At 38.9% G+C, this 24997-nt stretch overlaps 1 protein-coding gene across 1 annotated transcript; it reads right to left on the bottom strand.

The window, feature by feature from the left end:
- Window positions 1–578: 578 nt before the first annotated feature.
- On the bottom strand, window positions 579–23028 carry mnta (MAX network transcriptional repressor a). The gene is made up of 6 exons (XM_065281077.2): window positions 22747–23028; window positions 18047–18605; window positions 17881–17922; window positions 17565–17676; window positions 3821–4013; window positions 579–3732 (listed from the first exon to the last, which is right to left on the bottom strand). Exons 1-6 carry the CDS (start codon window positions 22817–22819, stop codon window positions 2954–2956), a joined length of 1758 nt encoding a protein of 585 aa, XP_065137149.1. The 5' UTR covers window positions 22820–23028; the 3' UTR covers window positions 579–2953.
- Window positions 23029–24997: the final 1969 nt, after the last annotated feature.

Here is a 24997-nt window from a genome sequence, read left to right as displayed (position 1 = left end):
TTATGTACAAAAGTGTACTTTTTGAAAAGGTACCGCCCCAGTGACAATTTTGTACCTTTTTTATGAGAGGGTACATGGTACCATTAAGGACCATTTATTTTTAAGACTCTAATAAGGCCTGTGGCCGGTTGCAAAAACATAGCCGCGTCTTAAGAATGATTTTGACTAACTAGCAGTTAGTTAGTGCTAATCAGTCTTATTATTTGGATTTTAAATTCTATGTAACATGCTTAAAACAGTTATGATCAGTCTTGAAGAAAAAAATTCATGACCAACTTTCAAGACTAAAATTTTATGCAACCGGCCACTGGTTTCACAGACAAGGCTTAGCTAAAGCCAGGACTAGGCCAGTTAAATTAAGATGATTAAGCATTTTCTATTAACATGCCTTGGATGAAGATGTTACTTGTGTTTATCTTGAGACAAATCAATGGCACTGACATATTTTAAGATTTATCAGAGCAAGTTATTGTCAGTTCAGACAGCTCAAACATGTTTTTTAACCTAGGCTTAGCCTTAAGCCTTGTCTGTGAAAATGAGGGTAAAATAACCACAAGACAATGTGTAAAGGTATTAAGATTTATTTTTATTTAGCATTTGTCTTCTTATTTACTTTAATCTCCTTTATAATATATTGGACAGTTATTGTCAGACCTATATGCAGCCCCAAATTTACAGGCTATATACACAACTTTCTCCATAGGGAAAAACACTAAATATATATATGCAAATATATATTCGTAATATCAGTGTGGAAAGAGGTCTGAAAAGTTGCCCCGACATGGTACTGTACATGGTCCCATAGATCTAAAAGAACATATATTAAAAGTTAGCACTAAAAGAGAAATCATCCATCTACATGCGAAAACATACATCTAAGAATTCATCTAAAGACGTTTACAGTCTAGTGTGTAAATACACGAAAATAAAATCTCTCAAACAAAATAACTTTTATGTTTTCACTTACACATACTACACACACTCGTGAACGCAAAACAAATGCACTATAAAACACTAGGTGGATGTGTAAACCTGATTCGCTCATAAGGGACAGCTGAACTACATCACAGTGTTGTTCATCTTAAATCTCTTTGTACACACAGTATGCTCTACCTAGACATGTGTAGCAGCCTGTCAGTTTGATTAAAAAGTCTGCCTTTGTAACCCAAAAATATTCAAGGTGACATACATCCACCTTCCAGCTCCAAAGAAACATTAGTCAAATGCTGAGAGAGAGAGAGAGAGAGAGAGAGAGAGAGAGAGAGAGAGAGAGAGAGAGAGAGAGAGAGAGAGAGAGAGAGAGAGAGAGAGAGAGAGAGAGATCTGCTACATGTATCCTAAAGAAAACAAACTGCCCAGAACAAACCAACATTTATCTCCAGTGACAAGATGAGACATTGAAGTCTCACTTCTGAATGCTGGAATACATTCGTATTGACATCGAGAAATTCTTTTCAACATTTGCTTGCAACTAATGGTTTCCACTTCTACACAATTCACATACCATTTATTTAGATTTAAATAGATTTGTTACGAAATAACTTAGAAATCAGAACGTGTTCTGAATGAGTGCAGTTCCAAACGGAGAACACAAGGGGGCGGTGCAGCATTAAACAGGACTGCTGATTGAAATCGTCAAAGGCACAGCTGTCAGACTCCCTCTCAATTACACAGCATGGCTCAACATCAGCTGAAGTACTACAACCAAATGATGTAAACTTTGCAAAATAATCATTTCACAAAGAAGCAGACTACTGATAATGATGCTGTATAGTTTGGTATCGAGTACATAGTTTTCAAACATGGTGAAGGCCGAACAGGTGCGTTGATATCAAAGAAACGGTTCATTAAAACAGTGGTTCTCAAACATTTTTGCTGTGCGGCCCACCCTGTGTACGGTGTATAACTTCGTGGACCCCCAAAGAAGATGTATGACATAAAACATTCCAAAACGTATAAATTGAATTAAACAAAACATATTAAATGACACAATGTAGTGGTGTTGGTAAGCAGCCTAATTTTTCTGAGGTTTAAACCACAGAATTTATGATAAATGAAGTTTGAGAACCACTGCATTAAAAAGTGCTTTTTGTAACGCACTAAACTAAACTAAAAATAGTCTTCACATTGATCTTTTTTCTACAAGAACAGGTAATAGTGACCACAGTGAACTCCAAAAAGCACTACGGAGGTATCATGTATGTGATCCATAAATGTAGTGCACTACATTTAGCATCTTCTGAAGCCATGTGATACTTTGTGTAGAAAACACAAATCATTCACCGATATTCATCACTGGACATCACAAGCATGGTTCTTGAATACATCGTATCTTCACCATTTTCATATTTGACAGCAATATTAGGGGATGTGAAAAGTTTGGCTATTTTTACTGGAAGGCGGGACTTTGGCTGCCATCTCCCCCATTCAAAGCAAAAGCAGTGACGCATCTTGAGTAAAATATCTCTGTTTATGCTAGACAACATTTTACACCTGCTTTACCGGTTTAGCAGACTCTGAGAAAGATGTACGAGGTGTCCTGTTAGCTGAGAAGTTCATTGTGAGGTATTATTTAGTCATTTAAACCAGCAGTCAGACCGTTAAGTCGCTTTAAACTGGGATCGGACCATGAAATATTCTTCATAATTCACCCTACTAGTCTAATACGTACACCAAGCAGCACACAAGCACTGTAGACATCAAGCTCTGGCTTAATCCACACATAAAGATAGTAATTCTTTTTGTCTTTTATTATATATATCATTATATAGCAATAGACATTCAATAAATTTCTTTGTTTTGAGTCTTTATAGAGTCTTTATATACTTTGTTGTCATTTGGAATGTACTGAGTCCTGTAAGTTTATAGTTCATTTGATTGCAATGCAGCTTGTGGCTGCATAAGGGAGGGGGGCATCGCCTTTCGACCACAAGTGTCGATAATCCAATTCGCTTCAGGCCAGCTTTAGCGTGCCGACTGGGAATGAGGGCATGGTCACCATGGTGACCGGGTTAAGGACAGTTTGGCCGACCAATTGAGGATGATGCGTAACCACTTGAGCACCCACCGCCGTCTGCTTGCTAACCATGGCGGCCGGCGTGCTGGGGGCAGACGTGCCGTTCATCTGGCCGTGAGAGAACGTGTGTGCGATGTGGCCCATGACGGTGGGCTGTGTGACTGCCACGGGCTGAGGGTAGATGGCAGGTAGGTGGGCCACAGGGTGTACTGTGATGTGGCTTATAGTCTGAGGTCCAGGTGTCAGCTGCACAGAACTGGAGGTGGAGGGGGCAATATGAGCCACATGCTTGGAGCCCGGCTGAAGGACATGGTTGACAGTCTGTATGACAGAGGCGTGCGATGCCGATCCCGCGTGGGTGATTACGGTAGGCTGGAGGCTGGGCGCTGTCATGATGTGGGTGTGGGCCGCAGGTATGGTCACCGCATGTGGCTGCTGGATGGCCGGAATGGAGGTTGGACCGTTGGCGGCCTGCGCTGGTGTTGGGGACAAAGCAGGAGCCGTGATTGGGCCGGCAGGGGACAGCTGAGCTGGAGAAATGGGGGGTAATGTCAAAGACGGCTTTTGTTGGATTGAAATGTGCTGTGTTAGGAAGGAAGAGGCAGGCCGGGGCTTTTTTAACTCTGGCTGGAATGCAGAAGGCACTTTGGGTAAGGCATTGGGCGTGGTTGACAAGCTGTCGTCTTCGATGTCATCATCAAAGTTGTCTTCACCTTCTGCAGAGATGAAGATATTAAATGGTGATGACTTGCATTACAAGTTTATTTCTGTTTGCAAACTACGCAAGGTGTATGAAGTACTCACCTGAAGCAGTGGAGGTAGAGGCCTGGTCATCATCAGGTTGGACAGTCTGTCGAAGGACACGGTCGATCTCAATCACATCCAATCTCTGACTCAGCTCATTTTTCAATTCGGCCAATCTCTGCTGCAGTGCGATCTTCTCCCGTGCCAGCCGCTCCATCTCATGCTCGTAATCTTTCTCCTTCCTTTTCAGAGTCTACAGAAGAGAAGTTAACACATCAGCATTCTGATAAGCAACCAACAGGACCATGTGCATCAAGCACTTACAGTGGATGTTTCCTAGTAATGTTTTTAAATATGTGGCAGGATTTTTTGCTATTAATAGCTTTATTAGATATCATAAGCCAGGCAATTATATGTAGTGAGGGAGAGGATAACAGGTGTAGGTTAAGTATCACAAACTCTGGTCTCCCGAAGCGCTTTATGTACACACTATATGCTGCTGACGTGTTTGGCTATTGGTGCTATTCTGTTAGGTTGAATATTACTGGTCAATTGTGTCATATTTGTCTAATAACCTTTAAAAAAATGGACTGAAATCCACAGTAACATTTTTGACAACCAATTTCATTCAAGGATATAATCATTCGCTAGCTGAGTCTTCGGTTAAGCGAAGAAAATCTAAATTCTGTTCAGAAAAATATTGAAGGTGAACACAAATGGCAAAAAAATTCACGGAAAGCATTCGCAGAAACAATGCCGTAAGAGGCGTATCGTAGTGTGGGCGCACGTGTCATCGCAACACAAATTATGGTTCAGTTCCTTGACACAGAGATTTTAATGCAGATCGAACAAAGTGTCGAAAAACTGGACTGAAGCAGAGATCAGGGAGCTTGTCACTATCCACCCTGAATCTAAAATCATTCACCAAAATGACAGAAAAGCACATCACGCGCTCCTTATGATTGTCATAAACAAAAATGCACACGTTAGGTTTCTCGAGAATGATATCATGGATAATTAGCAAACATCAGAAGCTGTGGAAAACGCTACCAAGTGCAGGACCTTAAATGGGCCAATGACATAAGGTTAATTATTTTGTGTCCGTATGGTACAATTAAATGTAAGTTAAAATATCAAAATAAATTTGCAGATTACTTACATACGTTCCCTTTTTTTGAGGATCAAGTCAAAAAAAATTTCATTTTGAAAAAATATTTGGGGGATAATGGCAAAAATGTCAATGTGTTGTAACCGGTCTGTGTCAATTGGTGTAACCATTATTTTTTTATGAAAATATAAATATATTCATAAAAATGTGGAATAAAATATAATCATCTAGTGTAGTGTAATATGATTTTTTATATAAATTTTTACATCATTTGTCAAAGATAATTTAGAAAACAGAGCTGTTTTCAGCATATGTCAGGAAAATATTACAAAAGCGCATTAAAATAACATTTAGAAATAACTAATAAAATGATATTTTAAAATTATTTTTTGATGCTTATGCTTGCATGCCATCAAGGTGGATAAAATATTTAATATTTCTTATTCTTTGGCGCAATTTGTGGTTCCACCATTTGACATTTTTCAGGTCCTTTCAGTCTTAACTTTCATAAAAATGGTGCAAATGTAATTTTGTATTGCATAAAATCAACGTAAATACACTATGTGCATTGAAATAAACCTGATGCATGCTTTTAAAACAAGTTTTTTAAAAAGATTTTTGAATTTCTCATCTTGCAAAACTGACCCAAATACGTTACGTGTCTATGGGATCTTAACAGTATGTGTGTGAAGGCAAAACAACCCCAATCGCAATTTCCTTGTATTTTCCGTAATATCTGTCTGAAAAGGGCTATAGAGGAGAATGTGTTACATTGTATCTAAACATGTATGTTAACTAGTCAACATAAATGCAACCTGGATTGCAGAGTAATGCTACGTACACACCAAACGCGGGTCATCGCGTTACTCGCTCTAGATTACTCGTCGTATTTAACTTCGTGTAATGCAAATTTTTTGCTCGAGTTGAATATTTTCAACTTGGGTGAAGAGGCGTGTGAGGCGAATAGCGCGTGTTTTCGTGTCTTTGCATTGACTTTGTTTGTAATCTACTCGTGCAAATCATTGAACTTGTGTCTGGTGTGAACCCACAGTAACAATAAATGAATATTGATGTAGTGTTTGTCTAGTCTTACGATTTTAAATTTTGACCAATAGTGAGTTGCTGTAACTTAAAAATTAAAATAAGTTGAGAACATATTCTGATGAGTTAAAGTAATGTAAAAACAAAAAAAATGAAATAGTAGGTTGAAAATGGCAATTTTATTGTACCAAAAACATTTAAGGCAGCAAAACATTTTTTTTATTCAAATCAGAGAAATAATCAAGAGTAAAGATTGCCATTATTAATGTAATACAGAAGCAACCTGTTTCCCAGACAGGTAGATGTCATGTGCTTCTGCGTAAGTGTGCATGTATTCTCATAAACATCCTCTATAGGCGTAGACACAGGTTCCTGTTTCTTCCTGGATTTCAGTCCAGAGTTCACCTCCCCCACGGTCTGTTTTGCTTTCAACAAATTGCCGCCCTCTTACTAGCACATAAACATGTGGATTACCCAAGGCATGGCAGCCCCTCCCAATTCTGGGAAGGCATACGCTTGGTGTGCACGTGTGCACAAGATCGGAGGGAGGAGCCTATGACAGTGAAGCTCGGCCAATCACCAGTTGACATTTGGGTTGAGTGAGACTTTCCATGGCAAATGAGGGACCACATTTCAATCTACACACATAAACACACACATGCTTGTCCGATTTCACAAACATGAGCCATACAGCAGATTAAAAGCCATAGTGAGAGAGGAGGCAAGAGGAGCAAGATAGTGCAGACACTGGGCCGGGCCTAAGCGACCCAGTTTCTCATCTCTGTCAGCTGACGCAGGAGAAAAGAACGGGCACAAGGACACAACAGCAGCTAAGACCCTTAAGTGGATGGATAGAGAAAGATTCAAGTGTCTGTATAGAGAGTTGAACTCCATGAAACTCGAACCTCATGCTGCGCTGTCATATGCATGAGAACAGATGGGATCTATTATGCCAAATACACACAGACTGTGCATGGAGCGAAATGAACTCATTTGACCTTCAGTGAATGTTTCTGAGGTTTTTTAAGGCAAAGCCTAAATTATATTAATAAAAAAGTAGAGTAGCTTGGATATAATCTTGAAAAGATAACGAATGTATTTAAAGCCATGGAAAATTATCATAACAACATTTTAATTGTGTTCCTGTAGCTTAATTGGTAAAACATTACGCTTGCACTAGAAATGGGCTGGTATGATGATAAAGCAAACAAAAATTATGGTTACGGTGTTGCGATATTGCCACTGCAACAAATTTTTTTAAAATATAATATATATTAAATGTAAACATCAATAATTAGGCTGTCTGATTTAATGATTTAATTAAATGTGTCTAAACACAGCTCATACCTTGGAAACGGCATCACAGAAACATTTTCTGTAAATTTTCTGTTTTTGAAACCTTGACTCTTTAAAATCTTGGAATACCTTGAAACCGACAAATGCCTAGCTAGCATTCATTAAGAAATGTACAGATTGAATGCACTGTATGTTGCTTCGGTTAACAGCATCTAACAAAATACATTAATGTAAAGCCTTCTGGCAGTGATGTTTATTTTAAACTGTACCTGTGCCAGCAATACACTACTATGCATTACAATTTTTACAGTCTGAGACGAATTTATGCAACAATCCACAAATTCACTTTTCATGCAGTCACGACACAATGAACTCAACAAACAGTGTCACAATTAGCACAAAGGACTTGTTCGAGTTTGTGCAAAACCCTTTACATTTTGTGTGTAAATGACTGTACATCAAATGTGTCTTTAGGGAAATCACACCACTAGATGCCATGTTTGCAATGCTTCTCGGCAGATATTTCAGTCATGCAAGACTAAAGTCCTATCTGCTAGAATGAGGAACGGCACGGGTTTCTCTAAAATCATGTGATTAATTCACAATTAAACAACATTTTTCTGACCAACAATTAAACCTGTTAACAACTGCACCTTGACTTTTGTTTCTTAAGCTCAAATTGTGCTAAAAACACCCGTTTCAGGGTAGTTTATCTACTGCGCATAGATTGTCAAGTGCAACTCGTGCAACCCTGTTAAAGTCCCGCCCCTAGACAAGCCTCAGTATTTTACCTATTGATGATTGGTTTGTTTAACTGAAAGGCAGTACTTTTGTCGCCAAAGTGGTCCTATAAAGTGCTGCAAGGATAACATATTTTTGTAGGACAACCCCGAAGTTAGTGGAACACTGGTGCACCTGCTAAAAAGCCCATTCATTCATAGACTTTTGAATTATTGCAAAAAATAAGCTCTGTGTTTTACATAAGTTTATGATACTTGCATGTTTTGTCCAATAAGAGAATCTTTACAGATAAACAAAACTTATGAATTTTGAAGTCGAAATATGCTTACAAAAAATTGTAGTCTTCAAAATTCATAAAAGTTGTGTTAATCTCTGAAGTTTTTATAAAAATTTTTTTTTGATAAAACGTGTCAAACTTTTGTTACAAACATAGCTTATTTTTTGTGATCATTCAAAAGTGGGACAAATGAATGGACGTACCATTAACCTACTGTGAAATTCCTACATTCTTGTGACGTAACGACATGTTGCCTTATAAACTTGCTACCCCGGTAATATTTTCTGCTTCAGTGCTATTATTTATAAACAATACACAAGATGTGTACACAGACTAAATACACAATCAACATTTATAATTACACCAAAAATATGATTAACATCAATTAGCTTCTGACCCAATTCTTTAATGCTGAATTAATAAACTGAAACTGACGTGATTAAATAGAAAATCAAAGTTTTCCACTAGTAAACAAGAGAATGTGGGGACATTCATCTCATAACTACAATTATTTTGATTTGACATGAGTTTTTGGGATTTAAGATTCGCTGAATGAGGATGAGCTGAGGCCTGTACACAACTCACTACAATAGGGGTGATCTACTTTCCTCCAGGGGTCAGACGCAACTAGGGCAGGCTATTGGTAAGGGCCTCACGATACGATACATATCACGGTACATGTGTCTTGGTACAATGTGTCATGATACGATACAGTACGTTGCATATTGCGATACATTGCAATACTTTCTTTTCCCATATCAAAAATGCAAAAAAATAGAGCTAACTTTTTAGTGCTTCAACACATCGCCTTTGAAAGCTGCAGGTGTTTTAAAATTTTCTGCCATTTTCTCACTCCCGTTTACTTCTGAGACATTGCCCGAATGGCCGTATATGACAACTGGACAGCGACAACCACAGCAGTGGCGGAGTAGGTCGTTTGATGCACACAGAGGGATTTGACTGGGGTTTTAAATATCGACAGTAGAGATTGAAATATCGATACACTATCATGGATATTCACCAGATATTAAAGGCCTTCGGGTTCAATAGAGAAAATCATGGGCAGGTGTGTTAGAAGAGCAGCATGGCATGTGTCCCTTTAACTCAACTGGTTGAGCATGATGATAACAGAGCAAAGGTCATGGGTTTGATCCTGAGGAAACACACATACTGATAAAATGTGTTGGATAAAAACCATCTGACAAATTAATAAAACGTAAAGGTTTAGGTTTGAAGCTTATAAAAACAAACAGACCCTGATTTAAATGCTTTCGGTCCTCGTCTAGTAATGTAACTACAAACTCAGAAATTTTTCACAGATTGTTGTGATTTATTCTTTAGGCTGAGCACTATTTGTTAAAAATATATTTTTTCTATAATCTATAAATATCTATAAAGACACACTGTGGCCCTTAAATCACAAAGAGGACACATTTATACAGACTCACAACTCTACTGGCATACTAACCCTCGAACAATGAGCCCCAATGCTGCACACACACACACACAGCTTATAGACCTCTCACACCACGTGCGCTGGACAAGCATGGCCCTGAAGAAACAATAACAGCGTAGAGAGCAGATCTGGGCTGGTCATTTGATATGGGTGCAGGTGTGCGTAGACTGGAGATTAAGAGGAACGTGCAGCTTGGGGTCGATAAGGAGAACTGCATCTCGTGTGGTGTTGTGGATAGTGGCGGTTCACATAACCAATCAATACCCGACACTTCTTTTGTCTTAACAAATCAGATGCTGGGGTACTCTATCGTTGTCAAGGCAACAGTGGGAAACAGGCACTGTTACCATGGTAACTGGAATGGAGAGTGGGCAGCAGGGTGCGACAGTGTGTGCTGCCTGCATTGGGCAGTAGTATAAAAGGTTGTTTGATTGAGCACCTCTCCGAGGCTGTATACATACACATAAACATGTACAACAACATGTATACTTATTTACAAACAAACATTTCAAATAACAAATCCTTACATCTTTATAAAGTGTATTATAAATAGAACTGTGCATAGGTCTGGTCCTGGATGCTAACTGGTCAATACTGTATTTCAGCTGTGCTAAACCGCACAATATCGTGGCAAGTTTACAGCAAAACTAACATACAAACTGTTGGCTTCAGCAAAACAAACTTTAGCTTGCCACAGATCTAATCCTGAATTTCAATAGAAACATTCCCTTTCCTCTGCCTATAAAAGACAATTACAAGAGAGTGGTGAGACCTCCTCTCCCTGGAGGGCAGGCACATTCCTTCCTGACTGTCTTTACCAGACCCTGGTCGACCCAACCCCCTTCACTGATGGGACCTGATGACAGCTCTTCTGGTCTGTGCGTTACACCAGGCTCAGCTCCAGCCCACACCTTTGCATGCCTACCACTGACAGTCACACACAGAGCCGGGTCTGCACCACAAACGCCCAAACCCAGTGAACCCCTGCCCTGCACAGCACGGGCTCTAACTAACCAACTAGTTGTTTTTTACAACAGGGACTATCACATTTTAATGTCGCATGACATATCAGAATATCCGAACTGTCCGCTTACATTGCGGATGCAAATGCATGTATCCGATTTATTTCCACATATGAATGAGGCCTAAAACCGGTCTGGAGAATATCGGAATCTATGCGCTTCTTTTACTGCGTTCGTGGGTCATATCCGATCTGTGCCACGATGGAAAAAAACAGGAATTGAGTCACTTCAAACATGTCATGTAAATGCAGCCTAAGGGTCAAGTAAAGAAAATCATCCTCTAAAGTCAGTGTCTCAAAACCAAACACATCCTGCACTGTCCCAGTTTGTCTTCTTTAAACCTCACCACAAGGTCTGTGCACATGTAAGTGTGCAAGTGTGTTGTTGTCATGTGTGGGTATACAATTTTTTCCTATGCACAGTGTTTCCGCTAAAAACATTCCTGTCAGTGGCTGTGAATAAAGGGGATATGGCAAACAAAATCTCGCCAGATGAGCACTGTTTTATCCTAACCCTACCCTAAACCTAACCCTAAACACAATATTTCATGGGATTTAGGTTGTAGCTGTATCCCATCTAGCCAGGAGCGCTGTTTCATCCTAATCCTACCTCCAAATCTAATTCTAAACTTTTCGGCGTTTGCTGTATTCCTTCTAGACAAAAACCACGGCTACAGCTACGCAGGCTACTCTGTCTTAAATAGAGAAATAAAGTCCTTCACTGATTCGCGTTATTCACGCATTTATAAATAAATCTCCTAAAATATAGAATTTTCATTTGCAAACAGCATTAAATCGACAAAACATTGATTAGAGAAAAAATAATAAACTAAATAAGCCTACGCAAAATATGTTTTACCTAAATAATTAACAGATTAACAAATAACATTCGACCGTTGCGACATTGGTAATATTAAACTTAAAGGAACAGTATGTAAGAAATTTATTTAAATTAATCATAAAATTGCCCTAATATGTCACTAGACATTAAGAAATCATTTTCATTTCAAATACTTATATCACTCACAATAGTGGTCTGGATAGGATATTGTCATTTAAAAAGTGGAGTTGCAGCCCTCAACTGATGTTTATGTTGTCATTTTGTGTATTGGCCACCAGTTGTGTGATTGCAGTACCAGTTTTAGCCACAAGTTTTGTGATTGCAATACCAGTTTTGGCCACAATCCTACATACTGTTCCTTTAAGGCAGACGGTAAGATTGTGTTTCATATGTTTATAGGCAAAACAGCAGGGCCGAGTCCTGCACGCAGGCAGGTACCCGCAGGTGAACCGAATCATATTTGATGTAATGGGTGGAATAATATTAACGCATCAATTGCAGTGCGTGTGCGAGTCGAGAGTCATTGCATGAGTGTTGTTTGTGTTCACACGCTGTCTGAAAACCATTAAAGGTTTCTACTTACTGCACAATTGCGGTGCAGCAGGTCTGCAGTCTTCATGTCAAAAGGACCAGGTATGAAATTAAATTGATGCTGATGTCAGATAACGGGTCAGGTGTTGTGTTAGTCACTGCGGATGCGGGTGCATGACTCTGCAATAGGGAACTGTAGCCTAACGCTAAACATGAGCACGAACTTGCACACAACAACATTAAAATTACAATGAAAAAAAATTGAACGAAGCTATGCAGTGAAACATATTTTAGAACAAACATAGAAAAGCAATAGGCTATAAATATAAGGAAATGGAAATGATGGTCTGACTAGTGTCTAAATGGAACTATGGAACAAATACCTCGACAAAAATACATTTTTGATTTCCTAAAGATGAGGGGAGAAGGTGATCTATATGAAGGGAGGTTTGGCAGCCAATCTGTAGTTAACATTGTATAGTACACATTTTACACAGTAACTTGTTTATTTAGTTTGTTATCAGAAATAAACTTCTCTAAAAGGACTCTTGTTGTTATTGATTCTTTGCGGAGTTTACCGGAATTAGGTTTATTCCACAAAAGCCGTTTGTTTATGTTGTTATTGCTGAAAGCGTCTATATTCATTTCAGTTAAAAACTTCTGAACATTTAACCACCATGGGCACCCCCTGCCGCCACAACTGAAAAAAGTAACACTGTATGCATATCTATATCTCTATGTACATGAGTCCTGAAATGGGACAATGTCACATTCAGTGTAAATGGAGGAGGGGCAGTTCTGCTGAACAAAGAAGGGGGGAGAGCCACGTTGCACCCATGCGCTTGCTCATAAACAAGACTGCTGTGAAGGATATCCCGTGACTCCAGTTTGAGGCATTTGGTCTATTCAAGCACAGCTGGGTCTCTGGTTTGTCATGGGTCTGAGAAAGAGGAACTCTTTCACTTCAGTGAATATTTGTTTAAGGGCAGAGATAACTCAACCAACAATATGCATTTCCTTTAACTGCCAACCTTTGTGATTCACCTTTTTAACTCTCCACCCTGTTTTTGTCAAATGCCAAATATGCGCCTATGAAAGTGATATGGTTAAAATATTAAACTATGATGAAATTCATGATGAGTCTGCCAAAGAGAAATTCAGGATGAGTTCACTGAAATATTAAACTTAGTTAACATTATAAAATAACAATATCGCATATATTTTTTGGAAGGGGACAGTATGGTGGAAGTACTGGCGTTGATGCCCTATAGACAAGATAAGACATGACCAAACGGAAAACACAGAGTAACAACTTCCTTTAACAGCAACATACATGGGCAATGATAAGAAAGCCTTTAGTCTACCACTTTAGCATGAAATTTTGTTTAGCATGCATGATTGACAGGATTCGGACGGCAATATGAATTATATTAATATTTACTTTACCATGTATAAAAAAAGAACAGCATTAACATTTTGATTACAACTCATGGGAAAGTCATATACCTCAAAAATTAATGGCCATGATGCTTCTCTTAAATTAAATTAAAACATTACTTTACATTTTGGAAACTAAGGCTGTGTTACAGACACCTCAGATTTAGGATATTTCCCACCTCAACCCATAAATAATGTCTGAAATGGAGCTCTTATAGGGACACCTCCTATAAGGTTTTAGATTAACTCTTTCCCCACAAGCGTTTTTTTTTTAAAGTTGCAAGGTAGCGTCTGCATTTTTTATGATTTTCACAAAAGTTTAATGCCTTCCAGAAAATGTTCTTCTCTAAATATATAAACATAATTTATACCAAATGAAAGATCAGACCCGTTGCTATAAAAAAAATAAAAAAAGGTTTATCCTACCCTTATTTGTTCTTTGTATCACCTCTCAAATATGGGTAGGTTTCTTCAGAAAGACCAAATTTTGAGCAAAAGGCTGAGATAATTTTGTGAAGACTTCTGATAAAGATCAGTTTTAGAGTGATCATCAAAACATACACAGAATTTGAACTGTTTGCCCTAAGGGGATACTTCTGAGTTTTATACGTTGGGTAATAGATAATATCGACAATACAGATTGCCGGAAAAACTTGTCACTGGGAGGGAAGAGGTTTCTCTTAATTGACTCAATGGTGGGGAAAGAGTTAATCCAGGAATAGTACTTAGTTAAATTAAGACATTTAAGTAGTTTATACAAACATACCTTACAAAAAACATTACTGGTGTACATCTTCTTAAGACAAAACAATGGTACTGAATGATATATGTTAAGATATGTCAGTGCAAGGTGTTTTAAATTGAGGCAGCTCAAACATGCATTTTAATCTGGGACTAGGATAAACCCTGTCTGGGAAACTGCCCCTTAATGTTACTAAATACTTAATCCAGACATCATTTCTGTTTTTGAATTGGGAAAAATCCTAAATCTGAGTTATCTGGGCAACATTAGTCCACACAGGTAAAGCAGTTTAGCCAAACATCCACGCTAAACCTCAAATCTACTGGCCCTGCGTAAGGAAACAACAAACTGTCAGAAAGCACATACCGCTTTAAAGGCAGCTGGGATGAGACTAACATTAAATAATTTATGTTGAAATAGCATGGCAAAAAAGCCTTTTCCAAACCACTAGGAACCACATGATGACCAACTGACCCACATTGGCCATGTCTCTGCTGCTGACACACAACAATGCAAAAAGAAAGGACATGAATCAGGACTTTATTAATGTGACTCTGCTCATCTCTCAGGAATGATTCTGAAGATCTTGATTGAATCATAATCTTGTTGATAGTGAGTGATACACAGGACTAATGGCAACTAAAGTCTAACGGATATTGGATAAATAATTGTATTAGTTTATTTCTGTACAGTGATATTTACGCTGTGGCTAACTTCATAAAATATCCTGCATATTATTGTGTAGCTCAATGGGTAGTGCATTGTGTTAGCAGCACAAACGCCATGCGTTTGATTCCCAGTGAACACACACATATTGATCAAATATGCACTGTAAAGTAAATGTTAAATGTAAAGCATTCACATTAGACACATAACCCTGTTACCTAAAACAAATAACCCCAAAATATAAACTTACAATACACCTTACAAATAGCATAATCCCATCAGCTGGTTTATACAAAACACAAGTTTTGCATCACAATTCGGTTTATTAGGCAATAACAGGTTCTTCAAGGTTTCTTTATAAAAAGGCAGCAGCTATTTCACGGTTTTAAGGAAGTGGCTAAGCTAAGATTGAGCTGTAGTACGAGCGTGCCGAGCTGTGATAGGAACAGCAACAAGGGCAGCGGGCCAAGAAAGGGGGGGCAGTCACGGGGGGTGACGTCACGAGGCTCTGTGTAGCCATGTGCTCGCTACTCATGTGGCAGGGAACAGGAACGAGCGGAGAGACAGGGAGGCAGCAGGAAACTAGCACAGGAGGAGGAGCTTTAACTGCAAGAAATGACACAGCCAGTATTGCAGGGAAACTCCTGAGAGAGTTTTTTCATGCTTTACAGAAACTGTGGTACAAGAACTATGGTGGAATGAGTTTCCTTGGCAATCAAACATCTCTGAATAGTCAGGGAAATGAAACAAAGAGCTTTTCTCAGTCGCACTGAACAACTGGAGTAAACGCTGCAATAACAAATCAATTGGGCACAACAGCACTGACTTCCCAGGTAAATCAGGTGCCATAAAGAGGAAGAAAATGAAAGCACTCAGATAATCAAATAATCACTCAAATAATCCTCTTATTTTAAAAAACTGATTGATTGGTAAGTGAATAGTGGGAGGAGCTACAGGCCGATGTATGCAAAAGCTGGCGTGTGGAGGTGAGGGGCGCGTGCCTGCTTTCGCCCATGGACCAGCAAACCCGGACACACGCTGGGCTCATCGCAAAAGACACATACAAACAAACATAGCTCTAATCATTAGGAGAAGCCTCGTGACCTACAAGCACATGCACTAATCTCTGAGCAGGAACACAAAGATAAGACAGAAAAAAAGTTACTGATGGGATACAGCTGGAATCAATGACTAACTGTTTTCTATATACATTTAATGGTAACTACACGAGCGTCCACAAACCCATCCTACAAGATAAACAAATAAATGGAAATTGATAGTGTCTAGCATAGAGAATAGGAACAACACATTTTTCTCTAGCGTGACAGTTTTTTTCCAATGGTGCATCTGTTCCAGTAACAATCTACTTATTCCAACAAATGTTGCGTAATTTACACTTGCGTAAAAATGTATTTTAGTCAGTTACTTGGATGTTTTAATAAAATTATCCCAGTCAAACTTAAGGTTTCACAAATGTATTTGAAATAACAAAGAATTTTGCTGTCTGTATTCTTGTCAAATTTTTTCACTATATTTTCTTAGGTAAGCTTTTTTTACTAAAAGAAGCATTAAAGTCGCAGTAACATTTAAATAAAAACTTTTATTGTTTTGAAATATTCTGGTATTTTTTACAAATGACGGTGAGCTTCATTATTAAAAAAAAAATTTATGTGGTCTCATAATCTTTCATCAAAATCTTTAATCTCTTTACTTCCGGTCACGAGGAATGGCGAGAGGGCAGGGCCCGGGAAAAGATCACAGCGATAAGCAGCATGACCCAACTTGCAACAATCCAATCAGTTCTTGATGAACAAATTTTTCTCATTTCAGATGCCGTTTCACTTGGATAATCGTCAAGGCATAGAAAATACGACAATCGCTACTTTCATTTCATTGTGACATTTTATATTTATATTTTATACATTTGGAAGATGCTTTGTAACTTACAGTGCATTTAAGGTTTTCATTTTAATAGTATGCATGAATCAAATCCATGATGTTTGGATTTCCAACGCAGTTGGGCTACAGGAAATAATCTCTTAAAGTAAAAAATTTTTTTTTATCACACTGGCATCCTAATCACATCCTATCACAAATACAACAAATTCAATGCAGAAGTGCATATTCAATACAAATCTTGCACGTCTCAGTACGCTATTGACTGTCTGCAAACCAAAGCAAAGCTGTTTTTGACAGGCCATGTGCTTTAAATAAATAAGCCACAGTAAGCCTGGTTGAGCAACAGGGTGGCCAATAGAGGAAAAAACAGATAATGTTGTGAGCTGGACCGCTTTGTCAAATCTAGCAAGCTGCTTAAATCATAGGAGGGGGAAGAGAGGTGGGAGCGTAATGGCGATTAGAGATCCCGTGACACGGGCTCCGTTTCCACACTGCCCCAGATCCCTGCATGTCTCGCACCTCGGCACAAATCCTTTGATTTGATTGGACTTTTTTCTGCTATATAGGCGTGCACATGTACGCTCGCTTTTATCAGATAGAGCACGGCTTATGATCTCAGTTTACACGAGCCGAATGAGGGCGATGGTTCAGAGAAGGTGCTCTGCTTATACTGAAGGGGAGCAACTATGATCAAGCAATGCGATCAAATCAGATACATATCTAGCCCAAAAAGACTCGCTGATCTTACCTGAATGTATCTCAGAGCACTTCTCAGAACGCTTAGGTTAGACGTCTTCTTTTCATCAACATTTGGGATATTCTTCTTAAGGGTTTCAAAACACTCCTTTAAATGAGCCCGTCTGAGAAAAAGAGGGAGTTTTGCTAAGTCTTACTTTTTGTTGAGTAAAAATAAGGTATAAACCTGCCTATGCGCTATAATAAATCTCTTTAAGACTGTACTTTTTTTTTACGTGTACAAACTTTTAAACATCTATAAGGGGCCTGTATGTAAAATCTTCCCACAGAGCAAATAAAGCAACCAATGAGATAAAAGATCAACTTACCTATTCTTTTCAAGTTTGTTATGTACTTCTCTTGTTCCTGCCCTGTAAACATAGGTCACAAGGTCTTATATACTTAAACATAATAACTAACAAACATGCAGCCATAAACCAGCTATAAAACATTAGTTCACATGCTCATATAAAATAGCTTCCAGTCTTGACTCACCCTCCAGGTCTTTTTTTCCCATCCAAATTACGATGGTCATCGGGTGAGCTGCCACTGGCTGTAGGGCTGGGTTGGGCTGAAGGGGGTCCAGGCTGGGGGAGAAGTGCATGCTGGGAAGCATTGATGAAAGAGCCGGGATAGGTTTGAAGCGGTTGGGGTGGGGAATGTTTGGTGCCATTGGACTGACAGGGTGATGTGGGCTCTGCCTTCACCTGAGACGAGATGAGGTTGTGCTGGTGAAGTGTCTGCTGGTTTAGGAGTGTGTGGACATCTTTTCTAGGTGGAGTCAGGTGGGACGCTGTGGTGGGGCTGATAGCTGTGGTGGGGGGCGTGGGGAGGGCCGAGGGTGTGGAGGATACCACTGTGATGGGGATGACGGTGAAAGGCATGGTAGGGGGAGGAGGAGGGGCCGGTGCTGTTACAAGGCGATGCTCTGGACCCGAGTCCTCCACTCGGGTCATGTGGTTAATTCGTACTGGTTGACCATAAGAGTTCACTTCTACTTTTCGTTTCTCCGCCTCCTGTTCACAACGCCGCTTTTCCTGAAGCTCATTTTCTTCTATTAAATAAAAAAAAAAAAATGTGTTTACTAGTGATCAACTGATATGTCTTTGAAAATGGCCGATACAATGCATTATATTAAAGGCGCACTCCACTTTTTTTGAAAATATTCTCATTTTCCAGCTCCCCTAGAGTTAAGCATTTGATTTTTACAGTTTTGGAATCCATTCAGCTGATCTCCGGGTCTGTCGGTAGCACTTTTAGCATAGCTTAGCATAATTCATTGAATCTGATTAGACCATTAGCATCGCGCTAAAAATAACCAAAGAGTTTCAATATTTTTCCTATTTAAAATTTGACTCTTCTGTAGTTACATCGTGTACGAAGACCGACCGAAAATTAAAAGTTGTGATTTTCTAGGCAAATATGGTTAGGAACTATACTCTCATTCTGGCGTAATAATCAAGGACTTTGCTGCTGTAACATGGCTGGAGCAGGCGCAATGATATTACACAACACCTGAAAATAGTTCCCTGCTATTGACAGTAACCAAGGGGACTATTTTGGGGCATTATCAGCAGACTTTTAAACACAGAAGGAAGCTTTCTGTTAATGGGCGTATACCTAGATTCAGCTGTTGGCTAATACATTGGCTAATTAATGAGCAGCTGATTTTCAGTATAATAAAAATGGTCAAATACCAGCTGATCAATACACGTACTGCTTGTTGAAATGCATATTGGGTGTGCATATGTCAATTTAAGCCTCAAATGTATGAGTATGACATGATAACACCTCATTGAAACTGGGGCATATGATGAAGTTAGGACAACCACAGATCAATGTGGGTCAAAGGCCCAGTCTAGGAGCAGAATAGATTATATTCACCTTAGAGTGAAATCCCATATTGTGTGCTTACAGACAAATGCGTGTTACTGGTTACCATTTATTTAGGAATAAATTGTACTCTGAACAGCGAGCACATCATGTACAAACCACCACTATGTCGCCGACTTCTGCAGGGCAATTTCAAAACATCAAGAGGACCACCTGATGGACCTTTGCCAAACCCTCAGCATCAACTGCATCCTATTCAATACAGTTTTAACAGCAAAAGTTTACTGACAGTTCTAGACATGAATATTGATCTGCGTTTAACCCCCAATTTCCACCGACTGCGGAAAGGCTGCGGATCCATGACTTTATCACGTGATCATACCTGAATTCACGAGATCTCGTGTTGTGATCTGGGCTAGTAATATCCCAAAATGTCTTCTATTGAAACTACTGTTAACTTTTTATTTTATATGCTAAATTCTTCTTCCACAAACAAAAATCCCCTCTGTAATAAGATCCATTGTCTCATCTTATAAAAAATAAAAAAGATTATGCTATTTTTGAAATGTTATGATGATTTATTCAAAGATGTGGCTTAAATTATGCACTTTTTGCCCATGTATAGAATTTACGACGGTATAGCTTAACCTCATGCAAACAAATTACTGATTGTGATGTTTATTTATCTTTTATATTTTTGCATTGTTACTCAAATTGTCTGTAATCTAATAATAAAAAAAAAAATCTGGGCTGGTCCAGCAAAACGTCATAATTTAACGTCATAATGGGGAGAGACAGAACTAGATATCGCGCGATCATCATGTGAATTTGCGAGACCTCATGGGTCCTCGTCACTTCAGCACGCAGCCGCTCTGCAAAAAATACGGAACTGGTGGGTATTGGCGGACAGCGGAGTGCAGAGCCGTAACGCAGCGGAGACGATCTGCAGCCGCTCCGCAGTTGGTGGAAATCCGGCGAAATTCCCTGTGTCAAAGAGCTGAACTTCTGGTTGCGATGACACGTGCGTCCTCACTACGACACACCCCTTACGGCATTGTTTCTGTGTCTTGTTCACACAGAATGCTTTCCGTGTACGTTATGGCAATGTTACTAGGTCCGCTTTAAGGAAGCGATCCCAGAACATTTACAGACGCATTTGCGTTCACGCAGAAGCCTCTCTGCCAATTTAACGGTAATGTTCTGGGACCAAAGAGCTGTGTAAATGAGAATAGATTGTCACATCGCTGTGCTTGTTTAAAGAGCTTCAAAAAACAAATCTCAACAAACAGCTTAAGTTGGGGGTGAATACTCATTTGTCTGAAATTAAGAGGGGAGTGCTTGGGAAATCTTTGGGTAAGGCTAACCCAAAACTGTTTATGGGTGCAGTACTAACAAGACAAAATTAAATTGCTTCCTCATAATATTTAATTACTGTCATGAAGCAACCAAGACAGCAATTAATTACTATTCCTACATAGTCTAATGTGACCCCATAAACACACTACAATAGGTATTAAAGAGGGCATGTGTGTGTGGTGACCTAGTAATAAAATACAGTGAAAAACACATAAGCGTGCCTTTGTATGTGCTTGGAATGTCATGAATCTCATTAGAGGTAAAAGCCGGCTAGCGTCACGTCATGTGCACACGGGGAATAACGAGACTTTTATCATGTGTGTCTGCAAAGGGGGTAGTTAGAGTCTTTCGCCTCCACCGACTTAATCTTAACCAATAGCAGTACAGAAATCCTCCCCCAATCAGTCTCCATCGTGCTCGAACAACGCTAGCATCATACTGCTGTGAAGACCAGGTGCAGTGGGGGGTAGATGTGTGTACTTACTATTGAATTAACAACCAATTACAAGAGTACACAAGAAACGGTGGTCAACATGACTGAAATGTGCAAGTTCAATTCCTTTAAAAACACGTTTCCTTTCAACATTACGGCTAGATAATAGGCAAGACGTTATAAAACTTCACATACTAAAAAAAATTATCTATGCATTGCTTCCTATATTTGTGTTTAAGTGTCTCTGTTATGTATGTGTGTGTGTGTAAAGGTGAAGAAAATCAAACTTGAAACAATAATTTCAAGTTGTGCTAAGTTTAATAGGTAAGCACTACAGAAGTAAGTTTCTATTAACCAACATTATACTTAAAACATCAGTCGTGTCTATATTATACTAATTACACTGGTTGACACCATATTGTCCAATAACTTTTACAGATAAAAAACGTATGGGTTATGAGAATTGCTGTACATAAAATGAGAATTATTATGCACCAAAGTGCAGTGCACTTTATAACCGCACTGCAAAACATGCTGCCTAAATGCTATTACAGAGTCACATGCTGCTGAGTAATAACCACAAAGTCAGCAAACAGGGAAAATAGAGTAAAACTGATTGTGAACACAATGCAATTATTTAATCATGAGCCTCAATATAATATAAATTTTCATATCAAGTATGTAGCTCTTTTCATGGATTATTGCTAAATTATGAAAATGGTGATCCAAAAATGTGTTATATAACTGTAGTACATTTTGGAAAAGCAAGCAGGGGGTTACTGTCCTACTTTTACTCTGGTTGTAAGCTCCCTCCCCACACAGAGCAGCGCTCTGGCGCGCACATGGACAAATGGGGTTGGGTTTAGTTCACGCGGATTCTATAAGAAGGCGTGGTTGAGACAGAGACGTCACGGGGCGTATCTAAAACGGACACGTCACTGCTCGAGAAAGCGCCAGTCGTGGAAGCGTGTAGCGCGGGAGGGAAAAACAATAGTCGATACTGCTTATCTGAAATAAATAAACTATTAAATCACTTCATTTAAGAACCCTCCGAGAGTGTGAATAAAGACTTATATTCATTCACACTATAGAAAGAATGCAGATGTGAGTGCGTACTGCGATATTCCGGTAATGTTAGCTCATTATGTACAGAGCAACTGGCACTCGAGCACGTACTTGTAAGCCACCGCCCTTGCAAGCAAGCAGGTATGTTTTACATAGACACCATAGCAATAGAGAGTTCAGTCACGAACTATCACAACACTCAACGAAAATTACACAACCTTTATTTCCAAGCACGGCTGTCACTTCGGGAAATACTAATTTAGTATAACTTACTGCTGCAAATAGGCGAAAGATACATTTCTGCAGTCATGTGTTATGATCAGGTTTATCGTTAATATAATTCGTGCCACTTAGACAGATTTTACGTAGGCTACAAACGTTATTGAATCAAATGCAACATAAGTATCACATTTAACGGACAGGACATTAGAAAAAGGATCGATTCATGTTGACAAGTCATCTTCTGACACTCAAAAAGGTTTGTGTCCCAAATCGTTCATTTTCTTACCACGTGTTTTCTGTTGTTGCTGGGCTTGCAATTCCAAAAACTTCGCCGCCTCTAACAGCGTTTCGATGCTCATCTCTGTTCCTTGTATCGTCGAGTCCAGAAACAACGGCTGAGATTAATAAAAAAAAATACGAACAAGCCAGATTTAACTTGGGATCCAACCTTCTCACTTATATATAAAAAAAAATAATAAAAGAAAGAAAATACGTGACTGGATCCCCTTTGAAGTCACTCTTCCACGCACGTAGAGGAGTTACTACAAGATGGCGGGTTATGCTATTCAGTCAACATATCGGGCCATTGTACATGCAACCGGACCCCGCCCCTTCACCGTAGCCACGCCCACGCGTTGGGCTTTTTTAAAGACACGGAGATAGCCCGTTATTAATATTCGTGTTTGTTTGACTAATTACGTTACAGCCGTAATGTAAGAACATAACATACATTTCTAAAGTCAAGATTATGTATGGTGGTTAAACACGCTTACCACAAACCTTAAAAACATACTAGTTGCAATATCCAGGTTTTACGCAATACAGCTAGACAAAGCAACGCCCATCCTTAATTATTAAAACATGAGATTAGAGTAGCCAATAGGAAAGCGGAAACAGAAGGCATGGTGTCTGCTCACATGGGTGTCATTCTGCGCGTGTTGCACGCCAACTCAAAACGAAAATGCAACGTGCAGATCGACCTGCTGTCACTGTTCAAACAGACTTCACAAACAGTGTTATTGAAGCGCATTGTCACCATGCGCCCAAATATTTATTATTTCTGGGGCATAATGTAATGTGAGGATAAGCTAACGTACGCAATATTAATCAGGTTTTTCGACCTAAACAATAGGGCTATTTATCATACAACTTTTTTGATTGTTGTATCCACGACATGAATACGTCAAATAAAAAATAACCTCGTTGGAGACCCTACAGTATTTTTTCCCTTGCTGCTATGATACATGCACTGACTGAATAAAGGGGTGTCATGTGACTGTTACCATGGAAACTTGTGAGGCAGTGTCCTGCAGGACAGTAGGGAGTCTTGAGGAGTGGAGTCAGAGGAGGGTCTGCTCTGGTGACAAAACGGAAGGAAGAGAATTGACAGCTGCAATGATTTGATATAATATGTCATATACTTGATATATCATAATTTATCTCAAGTGTAAAGTTGTAAATGTCTATAAATATACGTTTTATTACTTTTAAAACAAGGGTTTTAGAAAACTTCCAGAAAGGTGAGCAAAAGTGACCTCTTATAATAGGTAAACAAAAGTCACATGACCAACAACTGCCACGTGATACAACTGAGACGTTGAAGAAATGGATTCTTATTTTAAAATGAAATCTAAGTAAAAAATAATTTTAGTTAGTCTTTCAGTGTGTCAGATCAATGATCTAATTATTATTAAACATTCATAGCTAAGGTACAGTATGATGGGTTCTTAGCTGTTGTGGGTTGACAGGAAGCTCCCTCTAGCTGAGGTGGGTGGATAAGACAGCTACTGGTAAAAAAATAAGTTCCCATTCCACCCACTAAGCATAATTTGAATTTCTAAACATATTCTTTTTCAGTAACTTGCCATCTATCCTACAATGCTTTGTATATTAAAAAAAAATGCATATGAAAACAGAACGCATTACATAAACATGTGGAGTGGCATGATGCTAATTTCTACATGGAGTAACTTTTTGTTTAATTCTGGTAGAATACATAGCCTTAAGATTCAAATGTGACCCTGCCTTAAATTGAAACTTAAAATTTTTTAATCTTTGACATGGCCTTAGTTATATTTTCACAGAATGTTCTTTAGATTATGTAAGATGATTTTCTAGAAAACAGTGAATCACAAAAAATGACTTTAGCTGGGTTTTTACAAGCATGGTCACAAATAGTAAGATTAAAATATTCTTCCTTGTTGCCAGTGGTGGAAATGTCCGTGATTCACTGGCGGGACTCTAGTTGTATTTATATTTTAAAAACCAATAAATCCCACTATATATATATGTTTGCAATTTGCATACTGTTTAGAGCAGTGGTTCTCAAACTTTTTTGACTTGCGGCCCCCCTGTGTACAATGTTTTTATAAAATGTCATCAAACTGGGGCCCCCCTGACACAATCTCAGGGCCCCCAGTTTGAGAACAACTGGTTTAGAGCATGGGTCTTCAACAAGGGGTCCGGAAACCCTTGGGGGTCCGTGGTGGTATTACTGGGGGTCCTCAAAATAATGTTTGAATGCAAATGTATTTAAT

Source organism: Paramisgurnus dabryanus, chromosome 8, assembly GCF_030506205.2.
Source record: "Paramisgurnus dabryanus chromosome 8, PD_genome_1.1, whole genome shotgun sequence".
Classification (NCBI taxonomy): domain Eukaryota; kingdom Metazoa; phylum Chordata; class Actinopteri; order Cypriniformes; family Cobitidae; genus Paramisgurnus; species Paramisgurnus dabryanus.
The sequence above is the reverse complement of the archived record's forward strand: the minus strand, read 5'-3'. Positions and strand labels throughout refer to the sequence as shown.